This window comes from Ruditapes philippinarum, unplaced genomic scaffold, assembly GCF_026571515.1.
Source record: "Ruditapes philippinarum isolate M1 unplaced genomic scaffold, ASM2657151v2 ctg4270_1_1_1_1, whole genome shotgun sequence".
NCBI lineage: Eukaryota > Metazoa > Mollusca > Bivalvia > Venerida > Veneridae > Ruditapes > Ruditapes philippinarum.
Window position 1 is genome coordinate 212,549 of NW_026854254.1, and position 23,101 is coordinate 235,649.

Sequence of the window (23,101 nt, forward strand, 5' to 3'; positions counted from 1 at the left end):
ATGAATACATCACAACTAATTAATATATAAATGCAATATGAATATTGCTAAAAATATTATTAATAGCTAGCCATTTGTAAGCTTAATGACAAATGGAAGACCAAAAAGCATTAACTTTTCATAAATTTTGGGAACATGACCCATACCCATGGAATTGGGAATTTCAGCGATATTTTGCTAAAATTTGGGAAAAATGCAAGACTGAAATTTTGCAGTGATTAAATAAATGCAAAGAATCAAGGCCTAAGATGGCATCTTCAAACAGCTAAGCACTATAACAATGACAAAGCCCTTATTTTCAAAGATTTTAGAAATAGTTTTTCAAAATTTTTATTTGGTAACTTTCAATTGGGAATGTTTTCCTGTGGATTGGGAAAATAATATACTATTTTCATTTGGATTAATAGTTTTTTTAATACCAAATATTGGCTATAAAATAAGAAGTTTAATAAGAAGAATAAGAAATACTCCATTCCAAAGGGAGATATGGGGGTAATAAAGTCATCCCTGCCTCCATCCATCAAAAGTAGGAATGGAGGGAGGGGGGGGGGGTATAAAGTTTTTATTATTCATCTTTCATAACCCCAACAGGGCAGTGTTTTCACTATGGGATTTGACCCACACAAAGTGTAAAACAACTAGCTGGGATTATTACTATCTGCTAAAAACCCGCAGGATGGGCATTTTTACAGATTTTAACAAACAAGATGTTTAAACAGGTGTATTTTAGTGTTGATAGTAAAAAAAAATGCTTATACAGTTCCTCCTCCTTTTACAGGTTGGGGTCATATGGAAAAGTGTGAAAAATTTCAAAGCATATTCAAGGGCTTTGAAAATTATTTAATATTTTAAAAAAATTTTTCGTAAATTCTAAGCGAAAAGGGCTAAATTTTTCAAAATGCTTAATAGAGTACCTCCTCCCGTCTTTCAGGTTTGGGTTTAGTTGTGAACAAATGTGAAAGTTTTTAAGCCCTTGTTTATACTTGAAAAATTTATTAACTATTACAAAAATTTTAAAATTTGGTTGGGTTTACCAATTCCTTTCCTTTCCCCGGGTGCTGCCATAGTTTCCCCTTTTTTTTTTATCGAATAGTTTTGAGCCAAAAAAAATCTAAGTCACTTTTTTCAGAAGGGGTGGTGGTCAGGGAAACAAAAAAAATTTAGGGGGCGTTGAGAAGAAAAATTTCCTGGATTGAATTCTGCGAGCAGATTTTCAGGGAAGTTGAAAAGCCGATTTTCCCGATGATGTTCCGGGACGGGGAAAATTACACTCTCTTGTTGGTTTAAAGGGGGTACTATCTAAACCCAAAAAATACATAATTGGGGTTACTTATTTACCTACTTTTTACATAACTGTAGAAAAGGGTTGTTTAAACCCCCAATTTTTAAAACAAAAAAAAATACCTAAATCTGTTTTCTAAAATCATATCAATAAATAATTAACCTTTCTACAATAAAATATATTTTGCATTCATTAGAAACTTTTTATTTTTACTCTAATCACTTTTCAAGCACTAATCATTTTGTACAAAATTAAGCGTTATTTTTTTGTATATACACATGTATCTAAGTCAGGACAATATTTTGAAACCTATTATACTTTTTTTATAATTTGCATGTACATTTTTAAAACATTTCTGTTTTGTTTGTTTTTCTTTTTTTTCTTGTAATTTAAAAAAAGACTACATATGTATTTTTCAGTTTTAATTTGTTTTTTAATTTTGGGAAAACTTTAAAATTTTAAAAATCATCTAGAAATATTAAAATTTTTCATTTTAAAATTAAAAATTTTAAACATGGGCCAAATTACCGATTTTTTGCATCAAAAAAAGATAATTTTTCAGAATTTTAACAAATTTTGGAAAATTTCTAGGGCAAACCCTTAAAAATTTGCTTTAAAATGCCATCAAACTAAAAAATATTAAAAAACTTTTAACGCTTTTCAATTTAATTTTTGTAAAACAAAAAAAAACAAAAAAACATTATACTCTAAATATATATTTTTTTTTTTCTATTTCTTAAATTGTATTTTGTTTCATTTTAAATTTTACAACTATTAGAAATTTATTTTGACACTTATAAGTTAAAAGAATATCAACTATTACTAATAATTTGCTAACATGTTCTCCTAATTGTTCAAACTGTTAACTTAAGTGACAAATATATACTCTAAGGTGGCAGTAGTTATCAATCAACCTTAATTGTAATCTGACATAAAATTAAAGATCATATGTGACAAATTTACGAAGCAGAACTATATATAAATTCTGAGCATAGAACATACAGTACAGTCAGTATTGCTGAATAAAAAAAAATTGAAATTATAACTTAACAGAAGTAAAAATGGGACTTGCAAAAATCTGCAAAGACAAAAAGGTAAGATTTTTATCATTCTGACAGTCAAAGTTGGACTAATTAACAACCTGTAAAGTTATGATGATAATGCTACAGATCTATGTTTAATATCTAAAAGCATAATAATTTATATGTAGTAAAATATAATTGTAAAGGATTCTAAAATTCAATTTAAATTCACTTTTATCTTGATTTTCATACATCAGCATATATTTTAAGTCCAAATAAAATAGGAAATGCCATTAAATAAATTAATTTCTGATATAACTATAAGATCTAACAAATAAATAATTGAATAAATAAATAAAATATTTGCTGCATTGTTTTGTAAATCTTATTCTATTACATCTAAAAAATTATTCTATCTGAAAATTAAAACAGAAGTACTTTTAAATTACAAAACTACTTACAGCAAAAAACTAAACCCTTCATTGTATTAAAATCTGCTATTCAACAAATAAACAGTTATAATGTACAAGATGCCCAATAACTATCAACTTTAATTTAAAGAGTAAATCAAGGATCTTTGAGCAATAAGCAAACATTTTAATTCAAATCAATTTACAGTATTAAAAAACCTTTAACACAAAAAGTAAAAAGATCTGTTATCAATAAAGATAAAATATTTCAAACCTCAGTCAAACTAGTTAGACTTGTTAAAGAAGCATGGAGACATTCGTAAAAATTTTGTAATATTTTTATGGCTATTATAGTTCAATGGTTAAGTTGTAGAACCACAGATGTTCCTAAGTCCTAATAAGCTAGCTGGATAGTTTCCTCACAAGAAAGACTCACAGACTGAGATGCAAGGGGTAAGTAGTTTGAAGTACTCAGCCACAAACATCCCCATTTGCTTTATTTGGTGATAAATTATATAAAATTGCGATAAAAAATACTGTAGATCAAGTGCGTCAATCATCTGAAACTAAGGTACATGTAGACTCTTCTAGAATGAAACAAATTAAAAATTTAGGTGCCAAAGTTATTGGTGATATCCTCACCAGAAAAATAGTTAATGACGAAGTATATATTGCCACTTTTGTCAAAGTATCCTGGTTGTACCACCTACCGGGAGTGTAAGGATTATAAGGCCCACCATCATATAACAGAGAAAAATCTTGGATAAAATAGTTATTTTATGTAGAAGGTACCATTTTTTGACGAAAATAACAATCATCCAAAAGAAATTTTAACTATACATCAAAAAGATAGTTCTGTTAATAACTTCATTTGAGTGGCAGCCATCTTTGTTTTTAAGTACTTAATACCAGGAATGACTTTTAAGCAATCAATAAAAGTTAAAAACATATGGAACTGGTCTATTACTGTTCATGATACTTAAGTTCTATTCAATATTTATCAGTTTTCACACAGTAAAAGGGTAACAATTTGATAAGCATTTGCACACACATTCAAAATATCATGTTGGGTCCAAATCATTAGCAATATTACTGGCTTTTATACGTAAAACACATTTATGTTAAGGAAGTGGCTAGCCGTACGGGCCCGTACGGCTAGCCAAAAGTTCTAGCCGTACGTGAGTCACGTACGACTAGCCTGGACACACTGTATTGGCTAGCCGTACGGCACTTTTCAAAATTATATGGAAGACGAAAATGCATATGTTATTTTGTGTCTTTAAACGACGATTTTTATCAAATCTCCGCATTTGTCCTAGTGTGTTCACTTTAATAAAGATGCTCCGCAATTTTGCAAAAAAAAAAAAATGAATACGAGTAAGCGTTGTATAATCTATCTTAATAAAATTAAGCGTCGAAGTTGCATGTTATAACGTCCTTAATTTTCATGCTTATGATTTGTATGAAAGATGAATTGTTATATCTGTTAATTAAGCACATGGATCGAATAAATAATGATCGGAGGGGAATAAATAAATAAATAAAAAGAATATTAAAAAAAAAACGGTGAAAAGGAGAAATAATATCATATGTAAGAATGCAAACTTTCCTTAATGATGGACGATGGACAAACTTCTATACCGTCAGTAATTGACGCAATTATCAGAGCCTAACAACAATTATTTTCGGTGGGTTTTTTTGTGTTTTTTTTTTTTCAATTTAAAAATTAAACTTAATGAAACAAAAAAGGATTATTATCAAAATTTTGTAAACTACATGACTGATTGTATTTCAATTGATGTTATTTAACTGCAACCAAACGCTATTTTTTCTCGACGTCTTGAGATGACTAAGTACATTCTTTACTGTAGCCAACACGTCAATTAATCTCTAAAAAGTAAACATTCTTGACTAAAATCCTCGCTTAAAGTCATAATTAACATATGCACTTTCTCCTTCCATATATTTTTTAAAAGTGCCGTACGGCTAGCCAATACAGTGTGTCCAGGCTAGTCGTACGTGACTCACGTACGGCTAGAACATTTGGCTAGCCGTACGGGCCCGTACGGCTAGCCACTTCCTTATGTTAAAAGGGTTACTAAAACTTTGAATTTTCTTCAAAAAAAGCTATATTTTGTATGAAATTAATATGAAAAACACTTGCATACAAAAGAAATTTTTTATGTTAGTATTGTTTGTAATATCTGGACAGTCCCGGTACAAAGTACCTCCCGGTATAAAGTACATTGAGGATACGAAAATATTTGGAGCGAATAAAACAGCACGAAGTGTAATAATTGAACGTCACATGCATAATCATTTGAAATGAACACATTTTATTAAATGCCATGCTTTCATTGAAAATACCTACCAGTAAAAGTAGATATCTTACCAACGTTTAAAATATTTGCAGATAATTTGAAACGATTCTCTACCGCCGTGTTGTTCAAAATGAAAGTAAGACCAACATCCGGTTTTCTGAGAAGCCAATCAAAACGCTCCTCGCAACATACAACCAATAGCGTGGGTTTATACAAAATTTAAGAAAACTCGCTGTACAAAAATTGCATTTGTTGACAATTTTACATTAAGTAAAGAAAGGTACATAAATGTAACATTTTAAACTTAATTAATAATAGAATTGAATCATAATTTATGTTAAAAATTGTATATGATAATTCCGATTATGTTGATATCATACTTTACAGAGTCCAAAGTTGTTTTGAATTTCGTACCAAAAATTTTCGTAACCATGATGCCATTACAATTTGGAATACGAATAATACAAATTATTATGCCCCCATTTCGAAGAAAAGGGGGTATATTGCTTTGCACTTGTCGGTCCGTCGGTCCGTAGACCAAATGGTTTCCGAGTGATAACTAAAGAACCCTTAGGCCTAGGAACTTCAAACTTGGTATGGTGATTGGTCATGACCAGTAGATGACCCCTATTGATTTTGGGGTCAAGGGGTCAAAGGTCAAGGTCACATTGACCTTGTAAGCAAAAACGGTTTCCGATCAATAACTAAAGAACCTTAAGGCCTAGGAACTTCAAACTTGGTATGGTGATTGGTCATGAACAGTAGATGACCCCTATTGATTTTGGGGTCAAGGGGTCAAAGGTCAAGGTCACATTGACCTTGTAAGCAAAAACGGTTTCCGATCAATAACTAAAGAACCTTAAGGCCTAGGAACTTCAAACTTGGTATGGTGATTGGTAATGATCAGTAGATGATCCCTATTGATTTTTGGGTCATGGGGTCAAAGGTCAAGGTCACATTGACCTTGTAAGCAAAAACGTGTTCCGATCAATAACTAAAGAACTTTAAGGCCTAGGAACTTCAAACTTGGTATGGTGATTGGTCATGATCAGTAGATGACCCCTATTGATTTTGGGGTCAAGGGGTCAAAGGTCAAGGTCACATTGACCTTGTAAGCAATAACGGTTTCCGATCAATAACTAAAGAACCTTAAGGCCTAGGAACTTCAAACTTGGTATGGTGATTGGTCATGATCAGTAGATGACCCCTATTGATTTTGGGGTCAAGGGGTCAAAGGTCAAGGTCACATTGACCTCTTGGGTAAAAACGGTTTCTGATCAATAACAAAAGAACCCTTAGGCCTAGGAACTTCAAACTTGGTATGGTGATTGGTCATGACCAGCAGATGACCCCTATTGATTTTGGGGTTAAGGGGTCAAAGGTCAAGGTCACATTGACCTTGTAGGTAAAAACGATTTCCGATCAATAACTAAAGAACCCTTAGGCCTAGGAACTTCAAACTTGGTATGGTGATTGGTCATGACCAGCAGATGACCCCTATTGATTTTGGGGTTAAGGGGTCAAAGGTCAAGGTCACATTGACTTTGTAGGTAAAAACGGTTTCCGATCAATAACGAAAGAACCCTTAGGCCTAAGGACTTCAAACTTGATATGGTGATTGGTCATGATCAGTAGATGACCCCTATTGAATTTGGGGTCAAGGGGTCAAAGGTCAAGGTCACATTGACCTCTTAGGTAAAAACGGTTTCCGATCAATAACTAAAGAACCCTTAGGCCTAGGAACTTCAAACTTGGTATGGTGATTGGTCATGACCAGTAGATGACCCCTATTGAATTTGGGGTTAAGGGGTCAAAGGGCAAGGTCACATTGACCTTGTAGGTAAAAATGCTTTCAAATCAATAACTTAAGAACCCTTTGGCCTAGGAACTTCAAACATGGTATGGTGATTGGTCATGACCAGCAGATGACCTATTGATTTTGGGGTCAAGGGGTCAAAGGTCAAGGTCACATTGAGGTTGTATGTTAAAACGGTTTCCGATCAATTACCTAAAAACGCTTAGGCCTAGGAACTTCAAACTTTGTATGATGATTGGTCGTGACCAGCATATGACCCCTATTGAGTTTTGGGTCAAGGGGTCAAAGGTTAAGGTCATGACCAGTAGATACTTGATAACCCTTATTAATTGTTTGATCACTGGGTCAGAAGTCATGCATAATAACCCTTACACATGACTAATTGGCTGCTGATAGGGGGCATACATGTTTTACAAACATATCTTGTTATTTTTAGATTTATACTTGTGGAAGAATACTAAACAAATTTGCGAATGAATTAGGCTTCAAGGCGTCATTGTATTGTTAATTTATAATATGCTTTGTGACTTTGTCTGGTTCACAGGTGTTTGGTGTTTTGATTGGTCACTTCTAAATATAAGTATCTTTTTTTGCTAAGTGACCAATCATAGTGCAGAACACCTGTAGTCTGGTTTGGACATTCTGCTCCTACCTCAAATGTCTGTTACTTGTTTGTTTACAAATGTTGATTTTAAAGTATAGTTAAAACGTTAAACTTTAAAAAAATGTTTCTTTGCGAAGAGTTTGATTTCTTAGTTCTCTCAGTTATATGATGATTTATTTGTATTTTAAATCATTTCAGACTTCCAATATGGTATCGTGTGAAGCAATGCAAGCTATGAAGATGATGGCAATGGATGAGAAGAAAAGGTCTATCCTTGTCAAGGTAAATTAATAAGGAGTGACTTAATCCTCCACTAAATTTAATATGATCAGTGTGATCAATGACAACTACTAAATTCACAATTTAAATCACTTGTTCTTTTATAGATAGTGGTATTTACAGGTTTAATTAAAAACATTTAACAATTCATTACAAGTTTCCATTTCCAGTATTTACATTCCCCTATTTATTTGCACTTCAATGTTAGTTTTTTTTATTTATTACAGGACACAACATGCATTGGTGGCCTGGTGCTGGTGTTGTCAAATCCAGATGAAAATGTTGTCAAACTTGCTTTAGAGGTAAATTTTTATTTTTATCCTTAATCTTTCTAGTAGAGCTGTCTACAATACCGTATATCTGGCAGAATAGTGTGTAATAATTGTTGCCCTCTTTTACTTTCTATTTATTTAACAAGTCTTTTATATAATTACGGTATATAATATATAAATTATATCTTTTTTTACATAATTATAAATATGCATGCATGGATGTAAACTTTCAGGCATTTGTTTTTCTACTCTTGACAGCTCTCTTTCTATATAAAAGCTATTGAATTTATACTATATTTAATGTTTTCCGGACTTCTGATATTTTTAACTTGTACCCATGTGCATGTGCTTTTCTACATTACAGACAATACATCTCTTAGCTGAAACAGTTGAGAATAGACCATTATTGAGAGGTTTTATTGGTATGATGGAACAACTAGAGTCTCTCATTGACAGGTATAAATACTTTTAAATGATTTGTTGTTTCTTTATAACTGTGTTGTATTCTTTCACATATTTACTCATGTTTGTTTTTTGTGAATATAATGTTTGTCAAGGGCTGAACACAACTGTTGTAAATCCTTCTTTATTTCATATAAGTTACTGCAGTTTTGCGATCAATCCCCAATTTATGTGCAAGTGACACAATTGCTAAATGCATAAAATTTCATTTTCAAAAAATGCTTTCATTCTGAATGACATATGAAAGATTATATTATGAAAATGTTTTCCATTAATTTGATGAATCTTTCATGGGTGTTGTACTGAAAATTAAAAAGAAGAAAAAATGTTCACATTTTGTTATTTCATAGCTCATGTAATATTTCAGTTAGATTAAGAATATATGTGTGGACAACAAAAAAGTTTCATCATTGTTGTATTATTTTCCTTTAGAAAAGACTGCGGTGAAGTTGAAAGTTTGGCTAAAGATGTATACATGAAGCTTAAGCAGGACACTCAAATTACTCCTCTCAAAGACAGTTTCAACACTTCAGGAAATGTATCTAGGTATGTCTATGCCATATGGCTTTTAAAATTATTTTTTTCCTTGCAAGGAAGGGTTTTGTTTGTTTTGACTCAAATTGACTGGTTTAACATGGTGATAGGTCACAAAAAAAAATTATTGTAAATCATTCACTTAAACAAAATTTAACAATGAATTTCATCTGTCTGCAATTGTTACATCATGCATCCAAAAAAGGTACTTTAAGATTGATTGTAAACTGTTTGTTGCAACAGTGTTGTAGTAATATGCTAATATTTATTTGATCTGTTGGTTTTTTCTTCAGAAGAAGCAGTATGCAGAAGTTGTTACAGGGAGGGTACAAGAACTCTAAGATCATCATATTGCAGCTTAAAGGACTTCTCAATAAGGTAGGCCACAACTTATCTAGATTAATGTCTTCCACTCAACTTGCTGCACATAAGTGCTCATTGAATTGGTAATTGCTGTTCATTCTTACTCATGAATTAGTAAGTGTTGTGCATTATTACTCATGAATTGGTAAGGGTTGTGCATTATTACTCATGAATTGGTAAGTGTTGTGCATTATTACCAGTAGTCCTATAGCCCCTGACTACTTAATTCTCCTCGGGCTACCAACTTTTTACAGTAACAAGCCCGACCAGGCTACTGTATTTTCAGAGGGTATATAAACAACTGTTTTGAACAAATGAATCGTGCTAGTGAAATGTCTGTTGGGCTAGTGAATATTCTAATCTGGTAGACCTACCAGCCTAGTGAATTCAAATCCTAATTTCTTACACTGTTATTACTCATGAATTGATAAGTGTTGTTCATCATTACTCATGAATTGGTAAGTGTTGTGCATTATTACTCATGAATTGGTAAGTGTTGTGCATTTTTACTCATGAATTTATAAATTTTATAGGCCTTTTTATAAGATTTATCTCAATTTCTGTTGAATTTTATTTTTTTATACAAAGTGCTGCTGAAACAAATTGGATTTTGCTTTCTTTCTTTAAAGGGATATATGTTATTATACTTATATATTACTTATTGTATATTTCAGTGTGACAGAGATGTTTGCATGAGGTTGCTCCTTCAAGTAAAAGGTGTTATAAGCATCACATTTGACATGAACAAAAAAAGGTGTATTGTGCGGTCAAAACTGGATGTTCGTCCAGAGGTATTGATTAGAAAAATTTATTCTCATTTTCATTTTCATCAGGTAATGATTAATTTCTTCCTTTCTTTCTTTGTGTGAATAAAAAGTGAACATTTTATGCCATGTTATATTTAGGTTGTTTTCTGATTTCCGGATATGAAATTTTCTGTAGTAAAAAAAAATTTAAGACAAGAAAGCTTTTTGTTAAAAAGGGTAATTTGTCTACAATATGTATTGAATGGGTCTTGATAGATAAGTATGAAACTGTCATAGAAAGTAAAATAATTTTTTTAGATGTTCGTCAATAAGTCAGTATTGGAGATATTCATTTGATTCAATAGAATTATTAAGGAATGTAGTTAATTGCTATTGTAAAGAGTAGTTTGGCAGTAGGATGACTCATTTTAAATTATTTACAGTTCTTTACAATGCCCGTCATGCGAAGAGGTTAGAACTGAAACTTAATTGTTTGTATATGTTCTGAACAAACAGGAATATTATATATATCTGTTTATCACTATTGAACTCTTATAAAAGTCCATTTTGTATTACATATTCATTAATGAAAAGTTCTTGTGAATATTAGTAAAAATTGATTTCAGATTTTATTTCCATCACATGAACCCAAAAGTACAGTACATGTAATATTGTAAATTAATTACAAAACATTAAGAAATCTTTTGTCATGATTTACATTTGTATTATGAAATGTTATATATGTATACATTAAAATGATTTATGTTGCAGAGTTTGGTGAAGGCTATCACAAAAACACAGTCTATCTACGCACAGCAGGTTGTGAAAAATGATTCTGGAGAAGAGGTTAGTTCATACCTTTTCTCATTTTTACTGATACTTGGAAAATCAATGAGTTATTTTGTTGAAAATACTAAGTGCTACATAACTTCAGGGGACAACTTGTAATTTCTTTATTAATTTGTGATTTGTGAGCATTTCTACATACACTTCTCTAATACTTCTGTAAATACATATACCGGTACTTCTTATTTATTTGGAGAATAAAATTCTAACCAAGAACAAGTAATATTAGATGTGATCAAATTTCAGAATAATGCTTATATTTGCTGCAATATATATAAAATAAACAAGGTGGCAATATATAAAAACTCATAAAAATCAGTTGATAAACAGTTGGATTTTTATGGTGATAACTCACCGTTTCAAAAAATCTAACATTTAATTTATAACTTGTATCTCTTCTTCATTTCTTCTAGAAAAACTACCTTTCTATAATTTCTCTTCACATACTATAGATTGGATAAGATCTTATCTATCAGACAGGTCACAAATAGTCAATATGTCTGGTGTTTTATCTGAACCAGCTGAAGTTGTCTCAGGAGTGCCTCAGGGCTCAGTCCTTGGGCCCCTACTCTTTTTGATATACATAAACAACATCCATCTTCATGTTAAACAGTCAACTACCAATATGTTTGCAGACTACACCTCCCTTACTTCTACTGGAAGTACTTTAACGGAAATGAATTATAATCTTCAAACAGATCTTGATAGTGTTAGCACATGGTGTAGGCAAAATGCAATGATATTAAATGCACAAAAAACAAAGGCCATAAATTTCTCTTTAAAAAATACTAAATAAAAAAATACTGCTTCATCTACTCTGCACCTTCACAACAAAGAGATAGAATTTACAGACACTGAAAAACTGCTAGGAGTCCAGGTTGACAAAAATCTTAACTGGAAAACACAAATTCAAAATATTATTAAAAAATGCAATTCACAGCTCTATTTGCTTCTTAGAATCAAACAGTACCTTGATCTCCACTCCTGAAAACTCTTTTTTAATGCTTATATTTTGCCACATATTGACTACTGTTGCACTATTTGGGGAAACTGCAATAGTGAATTACTTTCAAAAAAGAGCTGCAAGAATTATTTTAGACAAAAGTTTTGATACCCCATCAAATATTCTATTTAAAGATCAAAGAATTATGTACAAAAAGGCAATCCTCATGTATAAATCTATAAATGAACCATCCTTTCCTATTTATATGAAAAATAAATTCCAAACAATAAATGACAAACATAACTTTAACTTAAGATCTATACAAAATGAAAAACTAACTGTACCCAAACCAAAAACAGAATTTTTTAGAAAATCACTTAATTACTCTGGTCCTGTGGTATGAAACAGCATACCAATTCATATTCAAAATTTACCCTAAATGATACCCTGAGGAAATTTCAATCCTCCTATATCCAGTGGCAATTTTCTAACTAATTGTTTGTACATATTGTTTCAAAAACATATACTTTCCATGCTGAAGTTATGAAAATGTCACTTCTCTATGTAATAAGAAAAAATTGTTTACATATTTATTGTATTGATATGATGTTTAATTTACATATTTATGTTGTCTAAATGTGATTGTGATTGTATTTTATGTTGTTTTGTATATACTGAGGCCCGCATGGAAGAAGGGGAAACTTCATAAAATAAAGTCGTTACTTACTTACTTACTTACTATTTCAGATGTTTCTCTCATTTGGTCACCACAGTGATAAATTTAACAAAGAGAATGACTCGAAACTCCCTGATTATCTCCCTGACGATGAAGAATTACAGCCCGTAGATGACAAAGCTTTATCACGAAACAAACCAGACTCTACATCTGGTGGCTGGCTGAGCTCCGCGGCTAATTTCCTCGCTAACTCCTTCTATTGGTGATGTAATTTAAAAACACTGCGAAAAAAAAACAACTAAACTGTGATTGAGTCATGTGATAAGAAGGTCGAAATTGTGTGCCTTATTACGTTTTTCTCTATAGGAACCTTCAGAATGTAAAAACAGATGATGAACTTGTTACTTTCATTAATAGGTTCTTTTCATGTATAAGAAAATATGAACACTATTCAAGAATAAGACGCCATTTCACGAGGAAAGTGATTGTTACAACATTGAAGTATTTTTGTTATTAAGTTGGTCTTGAAAAAAAAGTTGACTGAAAAGTTTTAAAAATACTGTAAAATCCTGAAATAACTTACCCATGTAATATGTGTCCTGAAAATTTGATTACCTTATGGTATTTTCGTTTCTTCAATGTCTAGTGCTATATGATTCTTTGCTATCGTTCTTTCTTATTTCAGTTATGATGTAAATATATATGATACATTTTGTGTTTGACTTTTGTGTAATTTTCTCTTACTTTTGTCATTAAGATGAACTTTAATAAAATATATTTAACAGCAATGACTTCATTTTTAGCTCGATTATACAAAGGACTACTCACCCCTGTCCGCGTCCAGATTTCAGATTAAAGTTTTGGTTCAATAAAATATTTTTTTCCTGTAACTTTTTTATTAGCTCTTCTGTCACAAAGTAACAAAGTGAGCTTTTGTGATCACAGTTCATTCGGCGTCTATAAAATTTTACTTTAAAGGAAATGTTCTCATAAACCGCTAAGCCAATTTCATCCAAACTAAAGGAATGTTCCTTTGGTGGTCACCTATATATATATATATATATATATATGTCATAATTTTGTTCATAGTTTCGTCTTCCTTTACTGCGCCCAGTATTTAATTAGTCGAGTATGTTGTCTCCCCTGACAGCTCTTGTTATTATACATTGTATTTGTGGATGCATTATGTTATGGCGTTGTCACTCTGTTCGTAATGTCCGCTAGATAACGTATAAAGGTTGTGTATATACTAATGCATGTACTTCACATTATTTCGTTTATTTCAGTCTCTTTCTCACATTTACAAATACAGTACATAAAGTTCATATACATTTAAAATACATGTAAGACCAATCAACTGAGATTTAAGTATGTTATGTTTGACATGTAAGTATGTTATATCAAAACACCGGTTGTTTGATATTTTTCCTGCCATCAATTTTTTTTTGACAAAAATATGCAAACAATTTATTACAAATATGCTATCACCTAAAGTGTTTCCACATATCACATCCACCTATACACAAGGGATGAACCAAAATACACAGAATTAAGCAATAATTTCAATACATGCACTTTATTAAAAGTTAATATTACTACAGTATAAGTCCTTTACAAGAAAAACAGTTTAACAATCCGCCATGACTAACAAATATAAGCAAAAGCAGAAATGCGCGTATGTACAGTATGTAAAGCCATTAGCATTATATAAAATTTATGAGCATTGACATAAAAAAATAAAGCTTTGTTTCTCTAGAGGGAAAAATAGTTTATGACTTTGAACCCATTGTGTGATTAATTGTGTTTACATAGTTTCTTTTATGGGGTCTATTTTTTCTTTTTTAAATCCGGATGCCGTTTTCTGTAAATATGCCATCAACTCCTACATGTTATTGATGGTGAAGAAAAAATGAATTGAAAAATCATACCCATCTTTATCTTTTATATTTTATATCCTAATGTGCATGAACAAATAAAATGTTCCACAAAACCAAACTCCATGTACGAAAATAAACTTAACTAAAATCAAAGTAATTTATTCAAATATCTTTTAAACTAAAAAGTGTATAGAACATTTACTAAACCTTCCTATATACATCATGTTTTCAGGTGCAAGAAAAAAGTTTTTTTCTATATTGAATGAACCATTAGAGCATATGTTAACAAATGCTGTCGGTAGGACAGCCCCATCGACCACAGTAAAACAAGAGCTTGGGTAATGTACAATTTTCTAAGTTGAAAAAGGGCAGTAATTCTGTCAAATTCATGTTAGAGTTATAGGCCCTTGTTAGTGACCTACAATGTATTATGCTCTCAAATAGGTGTATGAAGTTTCCCTTCAGAAACTTTCGAGATACCAATTTGCACATTAGTGTGACGCCGACGCCTGTGTGAGTCCCATTCTTCTATCTATAGTCGAGGATAGCTAAAAACGTGAAATAAAAAGTTACACATCACTAATAAGACTATCGTACTCCGACTTTTGATCATCGTCAACCTCGGTAAATGGTAGCAAGTTATTCCCATTGTAACTCTTATAACCATGTTCATTCGGTTTGTTGATTATAAAATCTTTCAGTTCAATGGGAGTTGAATTTGGTTTCACAGCACCATTTTGTCTACCAGGATCAAGGTTGCGATTATTCACATCATCATTAATATTATCAGTATCATATTCCGGTAGAAGGTCGGTAAGTACATCATTGGACTCGTTCTTTGCAGAAATGTAGCTGTTTTCAAGCCGAATAGATATAAATGGTCCAATGATAAGTTGTCCTATGCCAGATCCAAGAAGGATAGAGACCAACAGCCAGACGTTATACGTCATAACACAATAAACCATGACGTAAGCAAGAAACGATGATATCGTGTGGAAAACTGTTGTTGCAAAATAATAACAATTGGATTTTCTGCAAGTATACAAGAGAAACAACTTTATGTAGATCTATAACATTTATTCTTGCACAAAACTGCATTAAGCCGAGAAGATAACATGCCCAGGACGTCAATTTTAAAAAAAGCTGAATGTTATGACGGCCCAGTTTGTTTTATTATTTACACCTATTGTCAAATGTCACCCCACTTTCACGTAAAAGTCATGATGAAACCGAATTATTTATACATAAAAAACAAATGACACAACGTGTATCAACCGAGTCAGACTTACATACTTTGATGCAAGAATAGCGCACGATTCAATGCACTAAAAAGGTGCATTAACCCTAGCTCTATTTATTAACGCTCGAAAGTAATTCACGCATGATAAAATTCTGTTTACACAACTCCATTAAGCATGCATTCAATATCATACCGTGACATTTTTTTAATTCAAATCTCATATTTGCAACATACTTTAAAATCAGCTTTTTTTATTTTAAATTTGCATCATCGTTCAAAGAAAAGTATAAAGATACCTGTTTAAAATGTGTCTTTCTCTGAAATGAATTATAAAATTCAATGTGTGAAATACGACGGCCACCACAAGTGCAAACACCATTGCCAGTATTATACCTATAATAGAAATAATTATAAAGATATTTATATCTTAAGATGCTTTGCTGAAAATAAGCTAGAAAGACAAATTGCATTGTTAGAACTTTTGGCCCAATCCTTTTATATGTACGCTTAATGATAGTGAAATTGTTTATTGTGTGTATAATTATACAATAAAATAGTATAACACTAAAAAGTATTTGATAAATAGGCATTGTATATTTATTTGTATTGTTGAAAAAATTGACACGAAATTCCATCACTCAGTTATAATCATAGGTATAAAAATGTAAATGTTAAGCTAAGTTACCTCTAATTGATGAGATTCGAAAGTTTTCCAACAAAAAGGGAATATCTGTTTCTAACGATAACTGAAATATTGAAGAAAAAATTATATCAAACGTGTACAAAAATATATCTACACGGTGGCATTAAAGCAATACTAAAGGCTCTAGACTAATTAATCAATTCACCTTCATTTTGACTCAAAATTATCAATTTGTGAGAAGAAATCACATCTTGTATATAAAAAAAAACAGAAAAAAAGACAAACAACGATTCAAGGGACCATGGCGATAAACCACCTTTGAAATCTTTAAAATCTTTTAGGTATCCGACAGAAACGTGTACAGTACAGCCCAGCTCAGTTCTTGCCTTCTTATCAAAGTTGTCCAGTGATTGCTTGTTTAAACCATATATATAAATATGACTTTTGAAACTACTTTATTTTATCTTTCTTTCTGTAATGTTATTAGAATCGTTTTTGATGCATTTTTTGTGATCAATAAATTTTTTTAAAGGGTAATAGTGACATTTTCTGTCAACAGTATGTTTAACTAACTAACAGTTGTATGCAGTCTGGCTGAAAGCTCAGTAAAAACATTTATATCAATTTAAACTCCTACAACGTCCAATTATAAAAAAAGTCAGACACATTATACACAAATATATATTATGGATAATGTAAGTCTATACTGTATATTTTAACTAACCGTGCGTTTAACAGTGTGATCCATGTCTGACAAATATTTGTAAACCACTCTATGTGTTTAGTTACCAAACGTTTCACCATAAACTGCCTTATCATTTGATATTTAATCTGTAAAAGAAATGTAGATTAAAAGACTGCCCACACTGCTGAATATTCAGTAAATATTGCGGAGAATTGCCCGGACAATTACATGCATATAATTTATTGTGTATTAAACTATCAAAGCATATCATAATATTATACATAATAATTTAAGTTAATATTTTATTTTATATTATGTTTTACATTGAAGGATATATTGAGGTATAATAAACAGGTACATGAAATACCTCACAAAATATTACAACAACCACCTGGTTTAAAGCAGAATAAACTAGATCGTATCACTCTAATGTATTTACCTTTAATGTTCAAATATTTACAATTATAAAAAAACCAAAAATGGCACGGACATTTCATAATGTCAAGAATTTAATTAGACCTATGATAATTAAATATTACATAGAATTTACCTTCTAACACTGTATTCCGAACCAGAACTAATAATTATGTAGTAAAAAAAAACACTAATACACTACAACATTCTTGTTTAAAGTAAACAAGTTAATATACATCACTTTTACCATTTTACGCTTGCTGATCACCAATAGCATGCCTCACTGCATTATATAACACGGTGTAGTAATAATATTTATGCGAAAATCATTGATGATGAATTTTGTTTTATTTTAGCTCGGCGCCGGAACAGCGTCCATGCCGGTCCACTCTAGAAGTCACATCGGGGACGTCTTTTACATGCCGACCTTCAATAACTTGTTCCTAGTTTAAACATATTTTATTGTGTATAATATATACATGCATAATTTTTTCACAATTTTACATAAATACATTAATGTAAATACGTGTAAACAACATTATCGGGGCCCTCCCCTGAAACTTGTTCTGCGTTCGTTGGAGGAAAGACAATACTGTCAAGGCACCATATTCCGTGACGGCAGCAAACAGACATCAAACATAAAACGGCACTTGTCAGCGCCACCCTCCCAAGTTAGTCCCGACAGGTCAACCAATACTGATTACTCTTTGGTACTTGAGACGACTTGGCCTTGACCTGCCGTGTGCCTTCTCTGCCACGTGCACGCCACGGGACGATTGGGAGAAGTTGCGAAACTCGCTCAAGATGTTTGCTGTTTATCATTTAGACCTTTCTATTTTCAAAAGTGAAAATTTATCACCTAACAAAAACAATGGAATATTTAGTCTAAATCGTAATCACTGGAAAGGCATTTTCTTAGCCAGCCCGCATGCTCAATCAATTAGAGCGTGAGACATCATTGGTTCAATTCCGGTGCTGGCCAACTATAATTACGAAGACAGTCTTTCGGACGAAAGCTTTAATCGAGGTCACAACCATGAGTGCACGCCAAAGAACCAGGAGAAGCTTCTGGAGTTGGGACATTTGTATCTTGCACTATCCTCCAAAGTCTAAAATGACTTATATCTCTGGAGGACTAGCCCATACTCGAGCAGCCGATGGCGAGTATACGAAACCTCAAATACAATGCATCTAAAATACACAAACAGTTATTTAGAATAATGTTAGTTGTATTCTATTCAGCATTTTAAAAAAAGTTAAATATATCTCTGCATTAGAGAAAATATATCCTACTTTATCAATATCTGAGAGGGTATCAAAAACATTGTTTAGCATTTGTGCTTCTCGATTCAATCATATCAACCGTTCCCGAATTATTTAACAATTGCTACATGGTCGAGCCACTTCTGAATAGAAGATGCATGGTTATAGTATGGTCATACTTATAACCTGCTAACCGCAAAATATGTGGAAAAAATGCATTACAAACGTTAACTGTATTTATAATGCACATGTCGATATGGATATTCTGAATACGGTCAAACAATGTGATAGCTTTTCGTCATTTTATGATAAGAAAATAGATGACAATGTTATTGACTTTACAAAAGGCTCCAGAGGGGATCGAACCCTCGACCTCCTGTTTACTAGACAGGCGCTCTAACCACTGAGCTATGGAGCCATTGTATTATAATTGTAAAACCCCGTTATCTATTTAAATGCGGCAATTTATAGTTCGTTTTGATATGAGATTTTGAGATTCGTTCATTAATATCTTTACAGTATTTCCGATAGCTTATATCAGTTTAAAACATGAAATTTTAATCAAAACTTTCCTTTGTAAAAAGTGGGGATTTTGAGATACAAAAATAAGAGAAACATGGATTATCTTAAAGGCACATTATGCCTCAGAAACCATTTAGAAATGGCCAACATAAGTTTTATTGCGACTGAATGATGATTTTAATACATTTAAGATGCTTATCAACTGTAGAAAGTATCGCGTAATTTGAAACGGTAGTTCAGGAAATTGGCAAAATGAGTGACTTTTTTGAAATATAAACAAGTAACAGGTCACTAAATATATATATAAAAAAAATTATAAGAAATAAAATAAAAGGATTTCTGCGGGCATAATGGGCCTTTAAGAAAGATATATCAAAGACAGATATAAATAAAACTAATGAGGTATACCGGTATATTTAAGGAAAATAAGGTTTAAAACACACAGGCCTATCCATAATTAAAATGAACGTTAAGTAGCTGCCATGATATCAAGTCGAGTCAAACAAATAAAGGTGAAACGAACTATTTACGGCGCAGATTGGGCGAGTGGGCGAATTAAAAGAAATATAAAGTTCAAATAACACAGGTACATTTCACTTATCTTAAGGACATCTCTACCATGGAAATTTAATAAAACAATGTTGTTAAATGCAATGGAAAGAGATGATTAATTGTAAAGCAACAACAACAAAATAGACAAGGAAAACAAGGCCACAGTCCACCACCACCATATACAAACTACATGTATACCTACATGCATGTATTTACAGTACATAGTGCTTACTACTGCACTGGATATTTTTCTTTGTTGAGAAACAAACTGACTCAAAACAGTCACTCATTTAATATACTAGTTAACATGGTTTATTCGTGGCTTCATCATTGAAAAAGCAGGAATCTCTAAAGAAAGTCCAAAACGGCAAAATTAAAAATGTTGCAGGCTCGGTTTGATTCAGCCTGTTCATGGACGGTACTTTCAAGTACAAACTGCCGTCGACGCCACATTCAACATTTAATATGTAAATAGAAATAATAATAATCATAATAATTATAATAATAATAAAGACTATATTTAACGAGAGAACTCATTTGAACAAACATATCAATCTTCCATGAGGCCCTCAACAAGGAACAATATAAATTTAACATATTCAAACTATTAAAATACATAAATGTAAAAACATACAGGAGATTATCAATTTGCGTACATGGATGTGTGATAATACCTCAAGTATAAGGTTTTAAAATGGTTAACAGATGTAGCAGACTTAATTAATATAATCAGGAAGGCCTTTCCAAATACAAGACCCAGAATAAACAAAAGACTTACGAAATTGTTCAGTATTTGGTCTAGGGGTATAAAGTTGAAAATTAGATGATGAACGCAAAATGCGAGTATGAACATCTAACGATAAAATGAAATTATTCAATAAATAGGTAGTAGGTAGGCGCCTGATTATTCATTATTTTAAACATCATAATAGCTATTTGAAAATCAACCCTCTGTGAAAAGGTCATCCAGCGGAGTTCAGAAAAAAGTTCAGCAGATGGAGTGTCATAATCTTTGTCTAGAATTAGTCTTGCAGCTCTCTTTTGGAACTTAATGAGTTTATCTTCTAGAAAAGACGTACAGTTACCGTACATTATGCAACAATAATCAAGATGTGGTAAAATATATGCATTGTAAAACATTTTACGTACAGGTATAGATATGAATAATTTTATACGTGATAATAAATGTAACAGTGAGTTACACTTTTTAAGAACATTATCAATATGGCTTTGCCAAGACAATGTGTTATTAATTGTAATACCCAATAATTTTTCTTCAGAGCTACTAAAAATTGCTCTGTTTTATATAAAATACAAGGATTACTTTCATGAACATAATTTTGCTTGTGTTTTGAGGAAATATACATGACCTTAGTTTTGTTAACATTGATAGACATGCGATTCAAATCTCACCATTTGTTGGCATTTAAAAGATCATGAGTAAGAGATTTAACTACTCTGTTTAGGGATACATCAGAGGTTGAAAGGGTGGTGTCATCAGCAAAAATATCAGTTTCTGTTTTTTTCCATAGACAAAGGCAGGTCATTGATATAGATTAAAAACAGATAAGGACCTAGCACTGAGCCCTGAGGAACTCCAGTAGTTACTAAACTTGACTCTGAATATAAACCGGTTATGTAAGTTTGTTGGGTTCTGCAATCTAAATAGGAAGAGAACTTAGCAACTGATGAAGGGTCTAGGTTATACATTCTAAGCTTTTCAATAATAATAGAGTGACCCACATAGTCAAAAGCTTTAGAGAGATCAAGGAAAATTGAACCAACTATTTCATTTTTGTCATAAGCTGTAATCCAGTCATCAATAATTCTAATCAATGCTGTTTGACATGAATGGTTTGACCTGAATCCAAACTGACGTTGGTAAAGAAGTTGATTTTTCTCAAGGTATTGCTTTAAATGTGAACTGACATGACGTTCAAGAATAAGTGATATCAAGGGAAGTATGGAAATTGGCCTATAGTTTCTTTTATCACTTTTAGAACCCTTTTTGCGACGGACGCGCCCTCAGGCGCGTTCAGAGCTAAGTCATCTACACATGGGATTTCGTTGGCTACACTCGCGCAATGTGTCCTAAACCAATTAACAGCCCAAGAAATAGTACATGAATTTGATCCTTCAAAACTCCCATACTTTGTCTGGATATCTTAATGTCTTCCATATTTAGCCTTTTCAATTTCAAATTAAGTTATCCAAGTTAAAATATGAACGTATATATTATTGATAAAAACGTTGTAGTCCCGTAGTATTAATGCGCAATATGCAAATTACTGCTGAAACGATTTACCGCTGTCGAAAAAGTAGGACAGCAAATTATACTTCAATAAAAGTGTAACCTCTGAGTTCCAAGACATTATTAGTAGGAAATAAATATTTCTACATTATACAAAACATTATTATTAACAAATCAAAAGTTTTTCGTGACTCTAGGATAACTCGCGCATTAATAAAAGAAGAACTATTTTCGTGACTCATACCGCGGGTTTAGCTGAATATTCAGCAGTTATTAATATATTAGATACAGTACAATGGCTAGTATAAATATCTATTTTTGAAAATGCATGTAAGACACTTTACCGCCATGTAGTCTTTCATGGTAAGGAAGTTATATTATCAGTTCTACTTCCGATTCTTGTGGTTTGTTTACATATTTTACTAGGTCATGATATGAGTTAACCTTCGCTATTCTAAAAATAGATTCTGCTTCACCTGTTCTGAAATTTGGACAGGCGATTAGAAAGTACACATTAAACATGTAATTAATAAACCAGCGGATTGTAATGCAATACTTTTAGAAATGCTATACAATTGTAAGAAGCAAACAAGTTGAAAATGGAATTTAGTGTGAAGTTGAAAAGGACAACTAAACACTGTAGTGCTTAAGTGACATTTAAATTAAAATAAAAACGATGTGCTCTGGCCTCTACATCTTTACCTTGTAAATAAAAAAAAGTCTAAGAAATACACTATTAATTGCTGATGATTTTAACCAATTTTTTTTTAATGAGACATATCCAAGAGAAATAAAAATACAAATGACTTATATTTTATTGTCTGTATGCCCACTATGATATAACACGAAGCAATTCTAAATAGCATTCTCAAATGTATAATGTATTATGTTTGAAGTTTATTTGCCTTGATTTATTCTAGAAATATTTCGTTGATAGTTTTTTTCTATTTACATACCATTTCTTAGAATAAATCGATAAGGACACTGATTTACAAGTTTGACCAGAGTTTTTAGGCATAAATTTCATTCTGTATTTATAAGTGCTTGAAAGTAGAAAATCTGAATTATATCAATTTGG

At 31.7% G+C, this 23,101-nt stretch overlaps 2 protein-coding genes and 1 non-coding gene across 4 annotated transcripts; 1 reads left to right on the plus strand and 2 right to left on the minus strand.

The window, feature by feature from the left end:
- The first annotated feature begins 2,307 nt into the window (after nucleotides 1-2,307).
- Nucleotides 2,308-12,847, plus strand: LOC132739539 (armadillo repeat-containing protein 1-like). 2 transcript variants are annotated; one of them, XM_060727253.1, is made up of 9 exons: nucleotides 2,308-2,376; nucleotides 7,654-7,737; nucleotides 7,962-8,036; nucleotides 8,371-8,462; nucleotides 8,901-9,014; nucleotides 9,296-9,380; nucleotides 10,040-10,156; nucleotides 10,883-10,957; nucleotides 12,648-12,847. In XM_060727253.1, the coding sequence occupies exons 1-9, from the start codon at nucleotides 2,344-2,346 to the stop codon at nucleotides 12,840-12,842; spliced, it is 870 nt and encodes a 289-aa protein (XP_060583236.1). In that variant the 5' UTR covers nucleotides 2,308-2,343; the 3' UTR covers nucleotides 12,843-12,847. The 2 variants fall into 2 exon arrangements, with proteins under 2 accessions (XP_060583236.1, XP_060583237.1); XM_060727254.1 differs by lacking the exon at nucleotides 2,308-2,376 and adding an exon at nucleotides 5,186-5,315.
- A 1,289-nt stretch (nucleotides 12,848-14,136) lies between these two features.
- LOC132739537 (uncharacterized) lies at nucleotides 14,137-17,715 on the minus strand. Its single transcript, XM_060727251.1, has 5 exons — nucleotides 17,572-17,715; nucleotides 17,061-17,167; nucleotides 16,379-16,439; nucleotides 15,990-16,086; nucleotides 14,137-15,485 (listed from the first exon to the last, which is right to left on the minus strand). The coding sequence occupies exons 2-5, from the start codon at nucleotides 17,082-17,084 to the stop codon at nucleotides 15,023-15,025; spliced, it is 645 nt and encodes a 214-aa protein (XP_060583234.1). The 5' UTR covers nucleotides 17,085-17,167; nucleotides 17,572-17,715; the 3' UTR covers nucleotides 14,137-15,022.
- Nucleotides 17,716-19,043: 1,328 nt separating this feature from the next.
- Trnat-agu (transfer RNA threonine (anticodon AGU)) lies at nucleotides 19,044-19,116 on the minus strand. Its single transcript has one exon. It is a non-coding gene; the product is annotated as a tRNA-Thr (tRNA).
- Between the last annotated feature and the right edge of the window lie 3,985 nt (nucleotides 19,117-23,101).

Excerpts from the sequence above, each read along its gene's own strand:
- LOC132739539 (XM_060727253.1), top strand. The coding sequence starts at position 2,344 with ATGGGACTTGCAAAAATCTGCAAAGACAAAAAG. Across the intron at positions 9,015-9,295 it reads ACTTCAGGAAATGTATCTAG|AAGAAGCAGTATGCAGAAGT; the intron begins GTATGTCTATGC and ends TTTTTTCTTCAG. Across the intron at positions 10,157-10,882 it reads AACTGGATGTTCGTCCAGAG|AGTTTGGTGAAGGCTATCAC; the intron begins GTATTGATTAGA and ends TTTATGTTGCAG.
- LOC132739537 (XM_060727251.1), bottom strand. The coding sequence starts at position 17,084 with ATGGATCACACTGTTAAACGCACG. Across the intron at positions 16,440-17,060 it reads ATCACACTGTTAAACGCACG|TTATCGTTAGAAACAGATAT; the intron begins GTTAGTTAAAAT and ends TCAATATTTCAG. Across the intron at positions 15,486-15,989 it reads GAAAGACACATTTTAAACAG|AAAATCCAATTGTTATTATT; the intron begins GTATCTTTATAC and ends GTATACTTGCAG.